General features: G+C 52.7%; 2 protein-coding genes across 6 annotated transcripts in view; one reads left to right on the plus strand and one right to left on the minus strand.

Moving 5' to 3' along the window:
- NDRG4 (NDRG family member 4) overlaps positions 1 to 14,449 on the minus strand; it is a 34,677-nt gene extending 20,228 nt beyond the window's left edge. For 2 of the 3 annotated variants that reach the window (XM_084755843.1, XM_084755842.1), the window contains exon 1: positions 13,854 to 13,905. In XM_084755843.1, coding sequence (XP_084611969.1) covers positions 13,854 to 13,890 — 37 coding nt within the window. In that variant the 5' untranslated portion in view covers positions 13,891 to 13,905. Of the gene's footprint in view, positions 1 to 13,853; positions 13,906 to 14,344 lie in introns of those variants that run through there. The other variant, XM_084755844.1, reaches the window with a different exon arrangement.
- On the plus strand, positions 13,961 to 18,111 carry LOC311582646 (gem-associated protein 8-like). 3 transcript variants are annotated; one of them, XM_084755850.1, is made up of 3 exons: positions 13,961 to 14,079; positions 16,240 to 16,289; positions 16,960 to 18,068. In XM_084755850.1, the coding sequence occupies exon 3, from the start codon at positions 17,061 to 17,063 to the stop codon at positions 17,778 to 17,780; it is 720 nt and encodes a 239-aa protein (XP_084611976.1). In that variant the 5' UTR covers positions 13,961 to 14,079; positions 16,240 to 16,289; positions 16,960 to 17,060; the 3' UTR covers positions 17,781 to 18,068. The 3 variants fall into 3 exon arrangements, with proteins under 3 accessions (XP_084611976.1, XP_084611975.1, XP_084611977.1); XM_084755849.1 differs by lacking the exon at positions 13,961 to 14,079 and adding an exon at positions 14,185 to 14,280; XM_084755851.1 differs by lacking the exon at positions 13,961 to 14,079 and adding an exon at positions 14,501 to 15,086 and having other exon boundaries at positions 16,960 to 18,111.
- Positions 18,112 to 20,819: the final 2,708 nt, after the last annotated feature.

Raw genomic sequence — 20,819 nt, forward strand, 5'->3', positions numbered from 1 at the left:
AATGGGCAGCCCAGCCTGTTCTGGCTAGGGTGAGGCGCTAGTGACATTCCCCTGAGGGCAGCGAAGGACATTCTTCACTGGCTAGGTGGTGGAGGAGATGGCTGCTCTTCCTGGGGAGCCTGGCCTGTGAGTGAAACACAGGTGGGTGACAGGCAGCCCTGGGAGCCTAAACATGCCGCCTGCTCTTTCTCCTCTGCTTTTGCCTCTAGACCGCTCCGAACAGGCCTGGAGTGACCGCAACCCTCCCACGCACAGGGTCACCATCACTCCCTGCCCAGCTTTGTGTGGCAAATCCTAAGGAAACCCACTGACGTGAAGAGGAGGGACCTCCAGGGCTGTATAGAGGTCATGCTGGCCTCCGCTGTAGCTCCCTGGTGCAGTGCCCAGCCTGAGACAACCTCTACTTCCTGTCTCAGGCACCACAGAGAAGAAAAGCTCTGTAATGGAAGACTTTTGTCCCCAGCCCAGGAACTAATCAGGCTGGGGCCCTTCCAAGAGCAGATGAGAGTAAGCGCGTTACAGTTCTATACCTAAAAATGTGGCAAAAACACTCGAACAGACCCAAACGGGGTCTTCCTCCGTGATGGGACTGAGGCAGTGCAACCCTCAGATTAAGGATGGTTAAAAACAGAGCAATTAGGGCCGGCAAGGTGGCTCAGCAGGTGAAGGTATCTACCGCCAAGCCTGATGACCTGAGTTCAAGCCCAGAGACCATGTGGTAGAAGGCGTGACCAGATTATTACAAGTCGTCCTCTGACCTTCCCATGCACACCATGATAATGCATACATGTATGTGTATGTGCACATGTACACACAGATAAAAGTGTAACAAAACATTTTAAAACATGTATTAAAAAATATATGTATTACCTCATCCCCATGGGAAAACGGCAGAGCCCACCTGGGGTGGTAAGGCTCAGAGGGGTGGCAAAGCCACCTCTGGTCCATGTGTGCACGTTGACAGTGTGCGCAGATGTCCACCGTGGCTTCCCTAGTATGTTGATGGCCTGCAGCTTGCTGCCCAGCTGAAAGGGCTCCCCCATAGAGTGGCCGGCGCGGCAGCCTCTCCAGCTGCGCACCGTGCACCCTGCCTTCTTGTCCAGCTGTGCGAAACTCTGCCTTGTGCTTCCGCTGTGTGTGACAAGCCTGCTGAGCGTTCTCCATGATGAGCCCAACCCACCCAAGGCCAGATCTTTGGTGGGTGTCTTCCTCATTCTCCCTCTGAGCCTTGTCGGGGCAAGTCCCTGGAGCTATGCAAGGACTAAGTGGTGGTGAGGGTGGGGCCTGTTGTCTTCCTTTTCTTTTACTAAGTAGGCAGCTATCAAAGGAGAGGAACCGGTCAGCTACTGGTAGGATGGGTAGTGGGTGTTTGGGATACATACGGGGATTCTGGAGAGTTTCCACAGTGGATACATTTAGTGTCCAGGAGTGCTCCCTGACCCCAAGATTCCCATGAGCTCCCACCTTGAAACACTAGACCCGAGTAGTGTCTAGGTCACAAACTCAGAAGCTCCAGGTGATCCGCTTTTGTGCCAGGGGAGCCAAGTGAGAAGAAACTGAGGACTAGCTCCTGTTTTCCCACCTGTGAGGGGGTAACTGGCCAGTCCCCACTGCCCAGCTGTGCTATATTCCTGAGATTTCAAGATCCATTATCACAATAGCAGCTGAGTGAACAACCATTTGAAAGCAAACAACCCTGGGGGAAAGGGTTCCCAACAGAGAAGAATGTCACAAGGACAGCCACCAAGCTAGCACACCCCAACACCCTTCCAGATGTAGCTGGAATAGTGTCCCCCAACATTCCCCTCATATCTAACCCTGAACCCCAAGGACCCCCAATATTAAAGGGTTGGAGCCATCCTCTGTGGATGCTAACCCCCTTCCTTATCCTGACCACAGAGGGTGAGGCTTTTCCTCACTGTCTCCATCTCACTGTGAGAAGGAGGCACAGGAGGAAAGGCGCACCCCAGGGAAGATGCAGGAAAGGTCTACGCTAATGTCACCACCCTGAGGACACAGGGTGTGCCCTCCAGTTCTCCTGCAGCTGCTGCCTTCTAGTTTGTTCTAGACCTGAAAGAGACCCACCCTCCTGCTTTCCGCACTGGGTTCCTATGAATGGCTACCCCCCCCCCCAGCCATTTTCATGTCCTCCAATGGCTACAAACTGAAAGAAGCAGCTAAAGTGCCTGTCAGCAAGGCCTGGGGGTGGGGGAGGGGACATGCTCATATATGTGGGCTGGCTAGACTGCAGTGGGGGCAACTTATTTGGGGAGCAACTTGGTAGTTTGTCAACTCTATAATTCTGAGTCTGGGCAGAAATCCTAAAGGACACACCACAGGTACACTGAGAAGTACACGAGGCCCCCGAAAGTTCTGCTAGGAAGAGTAAAAATGCTCAAGCAATTCACATGAATAGAAGGCAATGTAAATATCTACGCTTAGGAGTATCATGCAACCATTAAAAATACAGTGTCACTCTGAAACATGCAGTTAGGGACAAGGCTGTGCCACACAGTTAAGTATTTTTAAAAAAAATTCCATTTATGTAAGAGAAATGCACCAAACAGGTGCCTAGGTTGGCAAATTCGAAACGAAACCCTCGTATGACTCCGTAACAATTCACCTAGCATGAAGGGTGTTGGTTTGGAAGTGGGCAGATTTCTATTCCATATACCAAATTTCATCTCATCTAAGACACTAAGACACCACGCACGTTTTACGTATCAATTATCACAAAAACTATTTGTAATAAAACCATAACATGGTCCCGATGAATTGAGGCAATCATAAGCTAACTGGAAGGAACAGGAACCAAAGCGTGGTGCAATGCTGTTAACATGCATGCCTGATGCTATGATTTGGGGGTTCAGGAGGACCTAGCAGCATTCAGCTCCTCACTCTCCTGCTGGCACAGGCCCTCAGTCAGTCCTTAGCTCTCCATGACCGTGACACTTTGGAAGCAAGCCTGGGCAGTGAACGTGAACAATGCTCTCAGCCTGTACTTGCTTTTGATTAGATTCAATGGTAGGCGTTTGGGGCAAGGACGCAGGCGAAACCCTGTGCCATTCTCAGAGCTGCCTCGGCACAGTGGGCTTACGACACTGCTCTGTCCCTGCCGCAGGGGACGTCGACCTTGACTGCTGCTGGGAGGTGGTACCTGCTAGGCATCTCTGCCGGGGAACTATCTTTCTTTGTCACTGGTTATCACACGGGAAGGCACTCAGGCAACACCCGGTTTCATCTCATGCTTTCCCAGGCTAAATTTAGCAGCCCTTGACGACTCTTGTCCACAATTCCTACTGTTGCGTTTGTCTAATGATAATTTTCTATTTCCGTCTTCCTGCCCAGTCGCTAGTTGGGACTGTGTGAGAAACAGCTACTCTTTCTCCTCTGTGTAGCTATTCCTCCTCCGCCCCCCCCGCCCCCCCCCCCCCCCCCGATCATTTCATCATACAGTAACAGACCCATGGAGATTTGTTCTATGGCCAAATTCTATGGCGGCTAGTTCATTCTTCCAAGTGGGTCATATCTGCCCACCTCGCATCCCTTTTGGGTGGCACTCTGTCCTTTCAGTGTGAATCCATCAGCCTTCTGAGTAGCCACTAACTGGCTACATTTGGCAGTGCAGTGCTTCCGGCATGCCCCATGGCACTCTCTTCTCTAGGGTCCCAGGCTGCTGTCGTAGAGGATGCAGGACCCAGGGGCAGGCGCGCGAGATGCTTCCAGTGTCACACTGTTCTAGCTCCTATCTGCAGGCAGAGCCAGGGGCTGCAAGGCACTAACGCAGATGTTTGCGTTAAATCCATCCTAATGTGTGCACGCCCGGAGCCTGGGCCTAGACTCCCTTTAAGTACAGCCGGACACCACAGACTTTAGCAAATGCTGAGATGGCTGGCTTATATTATCCGTCTCTTTCTCCATGCCGGAGATCAGACTTCAGGCCTGTGTATGCCAGGAGATCCACAATGCTTTATTTTTAATTATTCCTAGAGCTGGTCCAAGAGGGTTTAGAATTGCCACGTATGAGAAGAGGGATGTGCACATGCTGTGTGCGCGTGCATGCTCCTGCCTCAGGCCTGTAGCTAGCTCTGTGGATCCTCTTTGCCTCCTTTGGATTGCGGATGGAGGTATTTCCATGGGTTCTGGAGAGCTGAACTCTGACCCCCACTTGGGGCTTGTCCCAGCCCAACTGTGAGTTCCCACCACTCAAGGCTTTGTCTTTGAAATCACAGGGAGGGCTGCTTGGAACTTTAAGATCCTGATTTAATCCCTTAAAACAACAACAAAACTCCCTCAGCTTGACATGGTGGGGTCTGCCTTTAATCCCAGCATGCAGAGGCAGGAGGATCTCTGTAAATTTGAGGCCAACCGGGTTTCCATAGTGAGCGTCAAGACAGCATGAGCTATTGAGCTATTGAGACCCTGTCTCACAAACAAGACCAGCAAAACCCTAGCTCCCTCACAGGACTCCAAAGAAAATGAAAAGTAAATGGCTCCAGTTTCCCTCACTCCAATGCTGCTGACACCTGCTCCAGTCTCTAGGAGATCCTGGAGCGGCCATGACAGCAGAGCTGGGTGGCTAACTTGCCCTGAGCTGCAGGGGCCTCCCAGCTTTAGCAGCGGCCACAGATGGAAAGCTTGCACTCTCGCCAGGGGCTCTCTCTGAAGTTGCAAGCTGGGGCACCAATGGGCGAGCTCCACTTCTCCGCCATACAACAGCTCCAGGGCGACTTCTAATCCCCTGACCAAGGGCAGAGAGAAGGAACAGCGATCCTACTACGCACGCAGGCCACACTGTGTGGAGCCCAAGCAGGCGCCTGCTGCAGCAGGGAAGACGCCAACACGATGCCTGTTCTTCTCTTTTCCTTACTGAGACCCCCAAAACTTTAGATGGGAAGTGTGGTGACGGAGCGGTCCTCAGTGAGATGTAACATCTGAGGGTGTGGCATGTGACCTCGGGCAACAGTCTTTAAGGACTCGGGAGTCAGTTCCCTTTCGCCACATGGGCTTCTGTGGATGGAACTCGGGTTGTCAGGCCCAGCACTTGCCTTTATCCATTGAACTGTCTCATTGGCCCAAGATACCCTTTTCCTTGGCTCTTTCCCTGCCAGTTGGCTAGAATACAGATACGACGGCAGGAGCCTGAACAAGTACTTTGGATGCTGAGGTAGGATGCTAGGAACAGCAGTGGGAACGCAGGGGCAACTGAGCAACACAGGTCACTAGGAATCCAGGCCCTGTGCGGAAGAGGGGAACACAGCCTGCTCAATCAGTGACTGTCATCAGTTTTCTGCCGTGTGTGGTTGACACTAATGTTTAACATATTTTTTTTTTTCTGGGAGTCAGGGGACCCACCTGAATATGTAAGAAGGGGAAGGGGAACGGGAAGGGAAGGGCCGAGCTTTTTCTACATGCAAACAATAAGTGTTCGTGCTCCTGGCCCTGTAGTCCTGTATCATGTGTCATTATACATCCCCTCCCCCCTATGACACTCTCTCCGGGGGTCTTACACAGGTGTCCTACACATCGCCTCTGGCCACAGCTCACAGGACTGCACTGGCTGGCAATTACATACGCGACTGTGACCTACACAAGTTTAAAAAGCTTCTTTTGGTACTTTTGTCACAAATTCTCAAAGTTCCTCAGCACAGACATCCCACTCGATTCATCTGTATCTGCCCAAGCTGGCCACTTTCCCAGAAACAAAGACACACTTGTCCTGGATCCTGGTGTGAGACTCAAAAAGGTAATAAGCAGAGGCTGGAAAATACCTCCCCTCCCCCTGCCCAGATTCCGTGACACGGTCTCAGGACAGAGGGCTGACACGCACATTCCTAACCTCATTTTCCTCACCAAAGCCTCTCTCCAAACCACCTGTTTAATTAGCACTTTAGAAATCAATGTTGCCACGGAAAAGGAATCCACAGCACAAACCACCTGTCAGCCTTCTCCATCCAAGGGCCCGTCTGTAGGAGGGTGCCACCTGCTGTGCTCTCCTCATGCGTGAGCACCCTGAGCACCCATGCCTCCCTTGGAGGGTCCTTAAGCCTTAATCTATGTGCTTGAAGCAGGAATGATGGTGCCCCAGTGGTGACCTAAGCCATTCACTGGCTAGATACAATCTGGGCGCAGGGTCACTGGTGGACAGGACAAATGTGAAGGCCTGCAATGCTCTGAGGTAGCCTGCCTCAGCTGCCCAGTAACGGGCACCTCTGAGTGCCGCCTCACCCGGCTAAACTTTGGAGGGCATCATTTGAGGTGTAAAGCTTTCTGAACATTGACATGACACTCAGGTTTTTTGTTTTTGTTTTCTTTCAAGACAGGATTTCTCTGTGTAGCCCTATCTACAGCCCTGGAACCCGCTGTAGATAGAACCCGCTGGTCTATAGACCAGGCTGGCCTCAAACTCAGAGATCCACCTGCCCCTGCCTCCCTGGCGCTGGGATTAAAGGCGTGCATTTGCCACCAGTGCCTGACTTGACACGCAAAGTTTTAATCTGAGCATTTCAGAGCCTGGGCTTTCTGGTCATAGATGCTCCATGAGAGGAGACAAATACCCCCAAGTCTCAAAACTCTGAACCAGCTTTGGTCTCAGTCACATAAAAGATACTAGACCTGCAGGCTTCAGGCTCTGTTTTAGGCTGAGGGAGAACACACTGACAACAGCAGATTCTAACCTGTTAGGGGCTGGCACAGAGCAAACCGCTCACAGCTCCGTGTGCCTTTGGGGATGGAGGCCACAGAACGGAGAGAGTGGGGTCTGGGGGCTGCAGTTTAACTCAGGGTGGTGAAAGGTGTCACCTTGCTGAAGAGACACAAGCAAAGGCTGAGGAAGGCAGGAAGGAGGCTCGGGTGTCTGGGGAGAGCACACAGGATGGAGGAACAACCTGCTTGCCAGGATGGTGGAAATCAAGGACGCAGCTGGAACAGAGCAGCAGTGGAGGTAAGGGGAGGGGAGGGGAGGGAAGGGGAGGAAAGGAAAGGGAAGGGGAGGAAAGGAAAGGGAAGGGGAGGGAGGAGAAGGGGCGGGAGTGGGGAAAGGGAGGGGAGGAGAGGGGAGAGAGGGAAGAGGAGAAGAGGGGAGGGGAGGGAAGGGGAGAGGAGTTAGGGAGGGGAGGGTGGGAAGGAAAGGCCAAGTAGGGGTAGATCACTTCCAGCCTTGAAGGCTGGTAGAGAAACTGAGGCAGAGCCCTGAGGTGGCTCCAGCAATCCTAGCACTTGGGAGGTGTTGTGGAAGTTTTGGTTTATGACATGTGAACGTGTGAACGTGTTTTTGTTTTAATCCGAGGTGTGGGATATGGCGGGGGGGGGGGGGGGGCTGCTCCGGTTTGTCCACAGCTGATAACAGCCTCGTGAGAGGGTTCATGATGTAAGTTAGCCAGGAACTACCTCGTGCGGGGCATGGTCTCTGCTGGTTGGGATAAATATGAAAGGAGAGAGAGAGAGAGAGAGAGAGAGAGAGAGAGAGAGAGAGAGAGAGGGAGGGGGGAGGGAGGAGGAGGAGGAGGAGGAGGGGAGGGAGGGGGAGGGGGAGATATGCTGTTGCCGGCTGAATATCCGGATCACGGAGATTGGTATTGCCCCAAAGAACCTGAGGACCCTAACCAGCAGGAAGTAGCTAAAGAGAACTATGCTCCTCTCCCCACTGACCTTCTTTCTCTCCTTCCTGGTGTTGGGGTGTTGGAAGGGATTGGGGTCAGAATGGAGATTAGAGGTATTAAGGAACCCCAAATAAAGTAGGTTTAAAAAACCCCCCGAAGCCTACATGGAAGTAGAGGCCGGAAGAGCAGAAGTTCAGGGTCGTCCTCAGCTACACAGATGTACGAGGCCAGAATGGGTAGAAAGCAGCCCTCCGAGCCTGGTGCTCCAAGCCAAGACAGCAGGACCTTCAGACATGAAAGACATAGAGGAAGAGGGCAGGGGTAGGGGAGCCAGGTGGAGGTGCGGACAGGGAGAGGGGAAGAAAAGCGTGTACTCGGGTCCTCAGGAGGCTGGCACTTCCGACATTAACATGAGGTCCACAAATGAGTGTAAGGACAGAGAGATGCTCGACTAAAGCCAAGTGGATGGGGACACGGTCAAGTCTTAGAGGTGGCTCAGGGTGAGGCAGAGCCTCCACTCAAGACCGAGCTTCTGTTGGAATCCTTAGGATTACTGGACACATCAGGGGGATGACCTGTTATCATGAGGAAGGGCCTAAGAAATCTCCCAATCCAAACAACCAAGCTAACAAGAGTAGAGTGGGCAGTGGTGGTGCATGCCTTTAATCCCAGCACTCCAGAGGCAGAGGCAGGCAGATCTCTGAGTTCTAGGCCACTCTGGCTGTTTCAAGACAGCGAGGGTTACACAGAGAAACTGTCTTGAAGAAGAAGAAGAAGAAGAAGAGGAGGAGGAGGAGGAGGAGGAGGAAGAAGAAGAAGAAGAGAGAGAGAGAGAGAAGAGAGAGGGAGAGAGAGGAGCCCAAACCACAGTCCAGTGCCCATCATGGCTGCATGCAGGCCAGCACTGCCTTCTTTATTTTATTTCAAGTTCTGTGCAGCCACTTGTATCCGGAAATTTATTATAACTTCTAAGTCCTCCCTGTCTTGGGCTCGAAGAGCCAAGTGAACCCCAGCATTGTCCCTATGGAACTCACACACAGTCATGGTATGGGTGAGCTTGGGGGTTCCACAGGCTTGGAGACAGCCTGTCCTCCCTGTATTTGAATGGCCACACTACCATCCTCTCTAGGATAGTATGTGTCTCTTCAAATGTAGGACTCTCTAAAGATGCCTCCTGAGCTACGGTGGTCAAAGGACCTCCATGCCAACTTAGATTACCCCTTGCGGTGTGTCAGGAAGCACCCCAGAGTGAGAAGGCTTGAGCACCAACAGCCCAGAACTCTTGTCATATGAATGAGGAGCAAGCCTGAGCACTATCTGTAAGGATCCCCTCACTATGGGACCCCATCCCTGCCTGCCAGACACATCTACCAGAGCATCAAGACGTTAAACACTGCTAAAACCTATCTATGGTACCCAAGGTCTGGCCACTACAGCTACCAGGAAACAACTCCGGATACAGGGTATGGGCCTGAAGGCTACAAATCCTGGACTCACCTATGGGACCACCCTCATATTCTGGAGAAAGGCATCCCAGAAGTATTTCCTGTCCCTTCCCAACTGTTTAAATGGAGAACACCCACAGGCACAAAGCACTCACCCTGCTATCTGCCTGAGGTGGGCTAAAGAAGCTGGCATGTCTCAAAGGTGTGTGTTCACCAGTCACTCTGGAGTTCACATTTCATCACAGACTAGATTCCAATGGCTTAAGAGCTAGGAAGGTGTGTGTGTGTGTGTCTGTCTGTCTGTCTGTGTGCACGTGCGTGCGCATGTGTGTAGATGCACACACATTTTTCTGTACCCAAGGGCACCAGGGTGTGGCAGGCAGGGTGGAAGCACACAGCCAGTTGAGGTTTCTATGGAGCTTTCTCAGCTGAGCCCAGGACCACACTGGGGCACAGGTAAGCTCAGCTGCAGGCCATACAGTCAAGGCTGACAGGAAGCATCCATGCAGACCCCAAGCCAGACCCAACCCTAAGGGGCCTGCCTACCTTCTCTGCAGGCTACATCCAGTGCCTAGGGTGATAACTCCTCATTACCTGGACTTAACCCCCTTACGGTTGGTTCAGGGTGTCAGAAGGCCTCAGTCAGCACTGCTGGGTGCAGTTAAGGTGTCTGTGAGGCCAACTTGCTCCATCTTCCAGGCAGCATTCCTCACATCCTTGGCCTAGTGGCCCTCCCTACTGCAGGGCCAACAGCAGAGCAGCTTGCTCTGAGTCTCTGCTCTTACAACGGGACAGTTTCTGCTTGCCTCTTACAGGGGACAAAAGTAGGTGCGCAAAGCACCCCCACCTACTAACCCAGGAACTTTCTCCAGGTGATGTCTTTACTCTCATCTGTAAAGAGACTTTGGTAAGGGTGCTAACATTCCTAGGTTCTAGGGACTAAGGTCAGAAAACCTGCGTAGGGCCATTCTTCCAGCTAGAACACCCTAAAAAACATAAAGGGGAAACTGAGGTATGTATTTCTGCTGTGAGGCTGGAAGTAGGGGATTGCATACTGCGCCCCTGTGCTCTACCTCTGCCCAAGCTGTTCACCCGGCTGCAGTATCTTACGCCCCTTGAGGTCTTGGAAAGACAGCTCCCACAAGCCCTCAGAACAACTGTGCATCATCCCTGGAGTGCCCCTCAGCAAGACCGACCCAGCTCTCTCCGAGCTTGCAGGACTGGCTTTGTTGGAACTACAGCCTTCATAGTGCAGCTGCCTGTGCATGCGTGTCCTGAGCTGAATGCACTCTCCCACTGTTTCACAGCTAGCTGCTACCGCTTTCTCCAATAAAGACTGACAGGACAAACATCCCTGAATGGGCTCCTCTGCACTCACCTTACTTTGTTTCTAAAATGTCAGCTGTAAGCCACAGGTCTGATGCCGTTGGGATCTGATACACCCCACTACCAACCTGCTCTCGTGAGCATGGTACCATCTTCTCTTCCACACAGTGGGACACCCCATCCCCCCTCACCCCACCATCTGAGGACCTGGAAGTCCCAGTCCCTTGCCTGTCTGGGCACCTCACAGGCCACACCCCAGTGAAACAGATGTGTTTCTGAGATGTGTATTAAGATGGACAACCTGGAGACCAACATTCAGGGTCCTGATTGCCTTAGCACCCCTCAACAGGCCCAACAATAACCAGGCACTCTTTAAAGGTATCCTGCAAAACTGTGGGAGACGCACCATGACTGCGGTGGTTTGAAGGAGGGTGGCCCCTATAGGCTCATACACTTTCAAACTTGGACCCCAGCTGGTGGCTGTTTGGGAAGGATTAGGTGTGGCCTAGTTGGAGGAGGCCTAGTCCCACTGTTCTCTCTCTGTTTCTGGTTTCTGGATCAAGATGTGAGCTCTCGGCTGCCTGCAGCCATGTCTCTGTCACGACGGTGATGGACTCCTATGCCTCTAGAACTACAAGCTCGAAACAAACCCTTTTCTTCTCTAAGTCGCCTTGGTCATGGTGTTTTATCACAGCAACAGAGAAGTAACTAATACAATGACTTAAACCCAAGGTTCTACACACAGAACTGCCAAATCTTTGCTTTTTAATCATACAAAACTAAACAATTTGTGCCTTTGTTGTGGTTTTGTTTGTTTGTTAAAGATACAGTCTCACTGTGAATCCGTGGGCTGATCTGGAGCTCACTTTGTAGACCAGGGTGGCCTCAAACTCACATAGATCCACCTGCTTCTGTTTGCCAAATGCTGGCATTAAAGGGATGCACTACTGGACCTACCCCCCAAAAAACATTGTTTTAAAAGTTGCCAAGGTAATGGGGGGTGTAGCTCAGTTGGTAAAGTGCTTGCCTGGTATGTACAAAGCTCTGAGTCCGATTCCCAGCATCACATGGAGCTGGCGTGATGGCCTGCACGCTCAGGAGAATCCGGAGCAGAGGGGAGACCTCGGGGTACTGAGGAATGAGCTCAGAGATCAAGGTAGACGGCCTTCAAGATGCTGCAACGGCTGACAGGCATGTTCACACGCACTGTGGAAGTTGAGCAGGCAGGAGGCCATGGGCGCACCCCGCAGACTGGACACACACCACCCACTCTCAGCTGTGCAAATGTAGGAAAGCAGCCAATGCTGTTGGCAAAATAGGTATGGCGGTGAGACGGGAGTCATTAAAAACCACCAGAACAAACTTCCTAAGCCTGAATAAAGACGAAGATCCAGAGGCCTCTGCAAAATGATCCTGGGGGCACAGCCGATGAGCAAGGTGTGTGAGCTTGGACCAAACCAGGAAGTATTTGAGCACTTATGCGCACGACTGACTGCAATAAGCCCATCACCCTGTTACTGCACATCACTCCACGGAGAAAAGTAAAAACAAAACAACCTCCCCGCCCCAGTTGCCTGTCAGCAGGGGTAATATGGAGTATATGTGGCAGGTCCCAAGTCCCTACCAGCCAAGGACCCAAGGCAGGTAGAATCCTTCATTATCAGGAGCCAGAGGGGAGAGAGGCCCTGAGCTGGGTCTGGCACACTGGGAGTTTATGACAGTGACAGAGTCCTGTCAAAGCCTGGACAGGGGTTCGGAAAGCCTGCCGCAGCACAATGAGGACATGAGGGCACACAGCACACACGACCCCAGCAGACCGTCACTGCTGATGGAAGCATCTCTTAGCATGCAGCCCCTCTAGGCAGGACTCTAAGCTCCAGGCTCTACAGATTCTTCCTTCCAGTCTGAGTGTTTTTGGGGTGGGGTTAACCCGGCTGCACCTCTCTTCAGGGTGAGTGGCCAGGTCTGTCTCAGAGGAGTGCCATAAGGAAAAGCTGAAGGGAAGCGGTGGGTACAAAACCACCCAGCCAGGGTTACCAAGGCCCCAGGAAATCTCCACCTGCCTTTCTCTGTGAGCCCAGCATGGCCCACGATGGCTTAGCATACAGCCCAAACCCTCATCTGGCCTACTTCTTTCCTCTAACACCCCACCACACACACACACACACACACACACACACACACACACACTCACAGCCCAAACCTTCACCTGCCCTACTTCCCTCCTGTAACTCCATCCACCACCATTCTCAACACACACACACACACACACACACACACACACACACACACACACACACACACACAGAGTCCCTCCAGTGCCACACCACTCCCAGATCAAGTCACTCACACTCTAGGGAACATGCAGACCACCCTTTGCTCCTTCAGCTTGAAACGTGACCTTCCCACCTGGGAGGCAGAGGCAGGTGGATCGCTGTGAGTTCGAGGCCAGCTTGGTCTACAAAGCGAGTCCAGGACAGTTAAGGCTACACAGAGAAACCCTGTCTCAAAAAAACAAAAAAACAAAAAAACAAAAAAACAAAAAAAACAAAAAAAAAAAAAAAGAAAGAAAAAAAGAAAAGAAATGTGACCTCCCTTTCCATGAACAAAGTTCTACTTTCAGTGCCTTCGGATATGGCACGTAGATCCTATCCCTCCTGCTTCCTGAGCACACACACAGAGTGGTCCCTTCCTCACCTGACAGCAGGCTCCTATGTTCTACCAGGACCCCAAGAATATGTTCATCAAGTATACATGGATTAAGCACCTGACAAAGGCCCAGCAGGGTTCAGTGGGTCTGGACGGGGTTTGTCACTTCCAGCCCTGGCATCTATCTCTACCCTGGGAACACAGACGCATCCACTGCTGTAGGAAGAGCATCCACCCTTCAGATACCTGGCCCCTGACCTTGCTCCCTTTCCTATCTCCTCTAGGCATCCAGCTTCTCCAAGGCATTCCAGCCCCAGGCCCCAGGATGCCCTCAGCAGAACGTCTGATGTCTTCTCCAGAGTGGCCCCAAGGTGGATGGCTCCAGCCTTCATGGCTCAATGTAGCTTCCATCTATCTTCCCAGGCCACTTGACTCTACTTCCAGCAAGAAACTTCTCCCCAGAGAGAAAGGAGGCTCTGACCATCACAGGAGAGCAAGAAGAGGCCCTTGCACAGGTTCGCCCCACTACCCCAGGAAGCCCAGGGCTGCTTTCTCAGGGGGCATGCGACACTTGATTGGAAGACTGAGACTCCAAGGAGCTTCTCTAAGGATGCTGACGGGAGCTCTGCTAGTGGGACACGGCAGGGGGCCTCTTTCGCGGTCCAAGATCCGGCGCAGGCGCCCCACCCTCCTAGACACCGGGGCCCGGAACTCAGGTTTTGCTCCGCTGGGAACGCGCACCCGGGAGCGACCCTTCCAACCCGGGCCACCGCGCCCAGAGACCGCTCTAAATTGGAAAGCGGCGGCGGGAGCGAGCAGCAAGCTGCGATACCTGTCAGCAGTTGGAGCCTGTGTCCCAGCACCTTCATCTCGGCGTCGGAAGAGCGCGCTGGGCCGCCCGGGGCGAGGCGCGCGGTAGCCGCAGAGAGGAGCGGCGGGAGAGCGGGAGCAGCAGCCGGTAGTGCGGTGCGCTCGCCGCCCCCTCCAGCAGGGTTTAAAAAAATCCACCAATGGCACAGCCGCGCACCCCAAAAGGCAGCCGCCGCCACCTGGCCGTGGTGAGCGCCGAAGGGGGGTGGGGTGGGGGGAGTGTGACACCGCGGGAGGGGCCCTGCGCGAACAAAGACGCTTGCGGCCCCCGGCCGTCGCGGCTGGACGGGAGCCGGCTGCGGTCTCCGGGGGTCCGGGTCAAGAAGGCGAGGGGTGGCTGGGAGACAGGGCGTCGCCCTCGCGTGGGCGGAAGGTGGCCGCGGGAGAAGGTGTGGGACTGCGGTGTGGCTGCGCCAAGAGGGGAATCTCAGGGGTGAGGGCGCGGCGACTCACCCAGACTGCCGAGCGACACGGTCGCGCAGGCGGGAGCCGGGCCTGGACGCCGCCGCCCACCAGCGGTGCAGGTTCCCAGCACGAGCGAGCCCGGGAGCTGGGGGCGGGGCGCCGCGCCGCGGGGGCGTGTCCACGTGGGTGGGTGGGCGTGGGCCGCGCTGCACGTCCCACTTGGCTGGACGCGGGCTGCCACGCGCTGTGGGAGTGGGCGGGAGGCCCGGTGGGACGAGCGACAGGCCTGGCACAAACACAGTCAATCTGCTGCGCCCGGCCCGCTGCTAGCCTCTGGCGGGCTCCCAGAGAGGGTCCCAAGTCTGCACAGCATCTCTGCGCGCAGCTCCTGAGGCGCTAGCTTAGGGCTTTGTTCCTTGGGGAACCTTGGACCACTCCGGCCTCCTCTACCTGTCCTCCCTTGCAGCCTGGCCCCACCCGCCGGACTTGGGAACCGCTGGGGAGCCGACGCCCTGGGAGGTTGCCGGGAGCCTGGAGTTCAGTGGTCCTGGAGCTAACGCTCCCCGATTTCCAAAGCCTGGAGGTTTCCTAGAGGAACTCAGGCCATTTCCTGGCAAATACGTTGTTTTGTTTTGTTTTGTTTTTTTCTGGGCCCCCGAAATTCACTCTCCATTGCCAGGAGCAGGAGAAAGAGCAAGATCTTACTCTTTTCGAACTCCCTCTACTAGGGTCTAGGGCTTGGTTCCTCAGAAGGAGGGCCAAAGGCCCTGAAGTCTCGTTCTAAGGGCTTGTGAGTATCACAAACCTTGAAATTGGGGTAAGAGAAGAGTTCCTGGAAACCTGTTCTGTTCAGGTTCCAAAGGTGACTGTGGGCCCCTTACCTTTTCCTGCCTTTTTGGCCCACAGAGAAAATACTAGACCCCGAAATTTCTGAGGCCCCGTATGGAGTGGGGGTGGAGTGTGAAGAGGAGCCAGCCTTGTGACTTCAACCACCTCAGTAAGAGGGGCTTTGCCGTTTAGGCCTTGGCTCCAGGTGGACAGCACCTAAAATGGCAGTGAGTTAACCACGCAGCCTGCCGAGGCAGCAGCTGAGATTTTGAGGCTGCAGGTGGGGGCTGTTTATGTTACTGCTTGTGGCTGAAGGGACTCTAGCCAGCCTTGCCCTCCTCCCCATTCCCACTGCCTTGCTATAAAAAACAAAACAGAACAAACAAACAGAAAAACCGCTATATTTCTTTCTTAAAGCTAACCACCGCGGTCTAGTCCTTTTTTTGGCCACTTCTTCCTCCCTGGGCTACCAAGGTCCAGCTATCGAAGTACTCAAGCCCAGCAATCAAAGCTCCCTTTGGCTCACCTAATTAACATGCCTAATTAAAGTTAAACATCTCATCCCAACACGGGATTTCCCCTTAACTTTATAAACTGCCATTTTCCCATGGGTCAAGTCTGTCTCCTCTCTATCCAGAAGCAGTCCTTTGTGCCCTGCTCTTGCCCAACCCCCTCCCCCCCCCACCCTGACAAATCACCCTTCCCCACCTCTCCTGTTCTCTTCCCCTCCTCCCTCATCATCTATCTTCTGTCTTTGTCTCTCATTCTCTGCCCTCTGTCCCTCTGGGGAAACACATCTCCTTTGTGCCGAGAACTTGGTCGTGCGACGTCCTGAGCCAATATCGATCCTTTCAGTGTCTCAGATTTGAACTGAGGCTCTTGTGTTGAGACCAAAAGCAGCAAGCTTAGCGTCTGCACATTTGGGGAATCCCTCCCTCTTAGTCTCTCCTTTGTTAAAGGAGTTGGGTGGGGCAGTCTGTAGTAGTGGAAGAATGAACATTCCCGAAATCTTTCTTCCCTTAGCCTTTGGTTCTGTAGGTAGAGCTGGGGCCCGCACCTTCAAGCACTTTACTTTTTTCACCTGTTGTGACTTCTGGCACTTCATTCTTTTCCAGCCTCTTCATACTCCGTGGAACTAGGATGATGCTGACCTCAGAAAACTCCGGTAAGAATTAAATATGTGTGTGTGTGTGTGTGTGTGTGTGTGTGTGTGTGTGTGTGTTGAGATGGTTCAGGATTAAAGTGCTTGCCCTGCAAACAGAAATGAAGATTCCCAGAACCCAGCTGGTCATGGTGGTGCTTACCTGGGAGGCAGAGGTTGGTGGATGGGTTTCTGTGAATTCAAGGCCGGCCTGGCCTACAAAAGCTAGTCTAGGATAGCCAGGGCTGTAACACAGAGAAACCCTGTCTCGAAAAACCAATCAATAAATAATCCCAGAACCCACATAAAGCCCAGCAGGCATGGTAGCCATCTGTAATCATAGCACTCAGGGTGCAAAGACTGCATCCTTGGGGGGCATGCTGGCTATCTAGATTAGCTGGATGGTGAGCTACAGTCTCAGTGAGTCTCAGTGAGAGACACCCCATGCCAACTTCAGGCAAGCACAGGCATGCACATACATGGGCACCCTCATGTGTGTATATGTATATGCATACATATATACCACATATATACATCCCTTCTAAATTAAATGGTAGACTGTGAAGAACACAACCAGTGTAGTGCCAGAATACATGGTTTTAGTGTTCAGTAACTGGTTGCTGTTGATGATGATGCTGATAATGATGATGAAGTTGTCAGACTTTCCAACTTCTACCCTTCTCAATAATTTCAGAACGAGGCGCAGGATAAAACGCCCACTGCCCGGCGTCCCATCGCCTGGCATTTGTAAGCTTTGTGCCCACGAGTTGGACTTTCCAATCAGAGATAGAAGCAATGGCATCAAGATGGCGAGCAAGCGAATCTTGGTATTCTCACCCAGCATATGCAAAATACTGGCGACATTATTATCACGCGATGGCTTGGATGCACAGCCACCAGAATGCCTACAGGAAGTTCAGGGCCTCCAGTTTCAGCTCCCCATGGTTCTCTCCCCATGCGGTTCTACCATGGAGCTCTCATGTTTATGAAGCTGGGCATCCCTCAGCCTTCCAAGCGCAGCAGCACGTGGCCTGGCAGGAGCCGCCCTACACCTCTTTATATTTTCAAGAGTCTTGGCAGCCTCTGGATGACCGAGGTGGGACCCAGGCAGCCACAAGAGAAGATGGGGAGCTGCGTGGAGGGGAAAAGCAGGAGTCGGAGTCAGACGATGAGGTAGAATGCGACCTGAGCAATATGGAAATCACCGACGAGCTGCGCCAGTACTTTGCAGAGACCGAGAGGCACAGAGAAGAGCGAAGGCGGCAGCAGCGGCTGGACGAGGAGCACCTGGGTGGCTACGTGAACGCCGACCATGACCTGTACTACAGCTGCCACCAGTCAGTGGAGCCCCCGTCAGAGAAGCCGGGGGCGCGGCGCCAGGCTGAGATGAAGCGCTTGTATGGTGACAGTGCTCCCAAGATCCTGGCCATGGAGGCTTCCATACAGCTGAATTTTGACAAGAAATATGACAGAAAGAAGCCCAAGTACTGGCCTATCATCCCCCTGAAGTTCTGAGCCCCGAGCACAGGGAGCCTAGGGAATGCCTCCTGGACACAGCCCTCGGCGTCACCTCCTTTGTTTTTGGACGCATTCTCTTCATCTGTCCTTCTGGGCATTTCACAGAGAAAGAGGCTCATAGACTGGCAGAGACATGTTCAAGTCCCAGTGGGTCCTTCGTATGGCGGATTGCCATCTACCAGCCATCTAGAATTCTGTCAGCAGGAGGGACACTGTTGTCAGCATGAGAAAGATGCCCCTGACAGAAAGCCATAGTTGTGTGTGTGTGTGTGTTGAACTGTCTCTTGAATTGCTAGTAATTCATTAAAGGTCATTAAAGTTCTTACCTAGAGGTTATAAAAGGCTTCCTGGCATTAGTTCTGGTCCCTGTCTGTGTGAGGCACAGTGTCTGCGATGGCCTTGAACTGATAACCTACAATCTGCTTGACTCAGATGACCCATTAATGTCAGGTGCATTCTGTTGTATCAGGATTTGTGTTTCATCCTCTGAATGTGGCAACTTGCTAAATGATGAAAAAGGTGACTGTCGGGGCTGTTGGGTCAGGCACAGGTGCTGTGGGAGCAGACTGTTCTGGAGTCACGGCAAGATTGTCACTGAGCCAGTGGAAGAAAAGAGCCCACTGCCAGGTCCCCGTGCTATGGGGCATCTTTTCCTTCATCTTCAGTTCCTGTGGAGGAGAATAGAGTTTTAACAGAGAGGAGCAGAACACAGCAGAGGGCCAAGCTCGTGCAGGGACAGGGTGCCCCTGAGAAGTGTCCTTGGCCTTGTTCCTAGATCCTTGGAAGATGCCTCATCAGTCACCGCTGTGCAGAATAAGCAGAAGACGGGCAGCGCCATGCCTGGGCTGGAGAAGCAAGCTTCCATTTCTTCTTTTGAAAGCAGAGTGAAATGTCAGGCAGGGTGTTTGCTGCAAGAAACAACCTCTTCTGGCTAACTGGGGCACAAGGGGGCTTTAGTTAGGATATCTTAGAACACTCAGGGTGGCAGGAGTCAGGCTTGGTCAGCAGGCAGCCTCCCCAGGCCTGGCTCTTGCAACTAGCAGCACCAGGACACAGACCCCGATACGGCCATCTGGACCACAGCTGTCTCTGAAACAGTGAATACTGCTGCCACTGCCGCCATCCTCACCAGGTGCATGGATACTGGGTTTATCAGTTTCTCATTCACGGCCCGGGACACCACATCTGGTCGGTGGAGCCCAGATGAGGCCCTTTGATAAAGCTGCGAGGGAAGCCAGGAAGATGTATTCTGTTCTACAGTGGGAAGTAGGCTCTGCCTTATAGGACTACCGTAAATGCTGGTAGCCAAATAAACCCCCAGAGGCACTTTGGAGAACAGTGGGATTTCAGTACCTTTAGGAGATGACACACATGGACACTTAACTTGGATCCTGGTGCTGAGTGACATGTTGTCCCTGGTCCCTGAGATTTGCACTGCACTGTGAGCCCCAAGTGTCAACCACTAGTGCACCCTCATGTTTTCTCATCTTGATTCTATTTTCCAGTAGGTGAAAGACAAAAGGACCTTCAAAGCAATGTGGCTCACTGCCCTTCCAGATGCAGAAGCAGCCCTGCCAGGAGGACAGGTGACTGGGTTTTTCCATTGTGGTGATGAATTGGGCTGAGTCACCGTCCCTCTCTGGTCCCCTCGTGATCATGACTGGGAGCAAGTGGAAGAACTAAGTGATGGGGCTGCGGGGGCACAGATGAGCCTGGGGCCATAGAAACATCATCTCTTAGCTGGGCAGGACCGCAGGTGCTCCCTCCCCTCCCAGCTCAGTCATGAGCTAGACAGCTAGCTGGAGGAGAGCCCTTCTCACCTTCCTGACAGCGACTTCTTTCCCCTTGGTGCTGAGCACTGTGCTGTAGAGTCCACTAGAAACGAGTTGACCCAACATCGATCTTTTCTTTAGACGTCATGTCCTGATGGGAGAAACCAGCAGATAACCCACAGTTGGGGCACCAGGGAGGTGCAGACAGGGTGTATAATTGAGGTTACTGTGGAGTGCATTGAGGGCCTTGAGTCTCTCTCTCTCACACACACACACACACACACACACACACACACACACACACACACGTGTTGTCTATATACACACAGACAGATAGCAAGACCTTGTCTAAAAATTTTCTTAAAAGCCAGCATTAATGTTTTAGGCTATAACCATTACCGTTTTATGTTTATCTTGATAAAAATTATTCTTTTTGGCAAGCTGAGACAGAATTCTGTTCAAAGCCAGGCTGGACTATACAGCGTTTTCCAGGCCAGCCTGAGTTATCAAGTGAGAGTCTGTTTTAATAACAAACAAAAATTCTCCTCCAACAGCTGCACTGTTGTTTCCCATCTTTGGGTACACCTGATTTTCTTTGCCAACCCTATATTACTTGAACATTTAAGACATGTTTGGTTTTTTTCCTCATAATTGGAAGCAATATTACGAGTAGCTCCTGCCACCCAAGCCTCTGCACACGTCTGGCAAACCAATTCGGCAGCCTCCCCTTGTCTGGTTGCGTGTTCTCCGACCACCTGTCGCTGCAGCTCTTCCCATCTGGAAGCCAATGTGTGCTTAAAGCTTGGCTGTCTCCACACCTGTATGGGCTCTGGGGAGAATCCAAGGGAAAGAAAGGTGTGTCTGTCACCAGCCTCTACCTTCCCACGTGTGCCGGCCTGGTGTTAGATTTGATCCTGTTCTGTACTTACGTAAAGTATTAGCATTGGAAGAGACTGAAGCCAACCAGCTTTCTCTTCTATTATTGCAACTTCCTGTTAATCATTTCAAATAAATATCAAAACAAAACCGATGCAGACCTGTGGATGAACTATTTAGCTGAGTAAACAAGTTGATGTTTTTAGTCGATACTTTGTTACAAGGCAGGGCAAAGGTGTCCTTGCCTTAGTTTCCCTCGGAAGGCAGGCGCCTGCCTTCCATGGTCCAAAAAAAAGCACCCCTCCTGGCTGGTGGCCTTGCACCTTCGTGCCCGCTGGCTGGAGCAGACGCTTGCAGGACTAACCAGAAGCACAGCTTCCATGGCCTC

The sequence above is a fragment of the Acomys minous genome (genome assembly GCF_964271855.1).
Source record: "Acomys minous genome assembly, chromosome: 14".
NCBI lineage: Eukaryota > Metazoa > Chordata > Mammalia > Rodentia > Muridae > Acomys > Acomys minous.

Excerpts from the sequence above, each read along its gene's own strand:
- LOC311582646 (XM_084755850.1), top strand. The coding sequence starts at position 17,061 with ATGGCATCAAGATGGCGAGCAAGCGAATCTTGGTATTCTCACCCAGCA.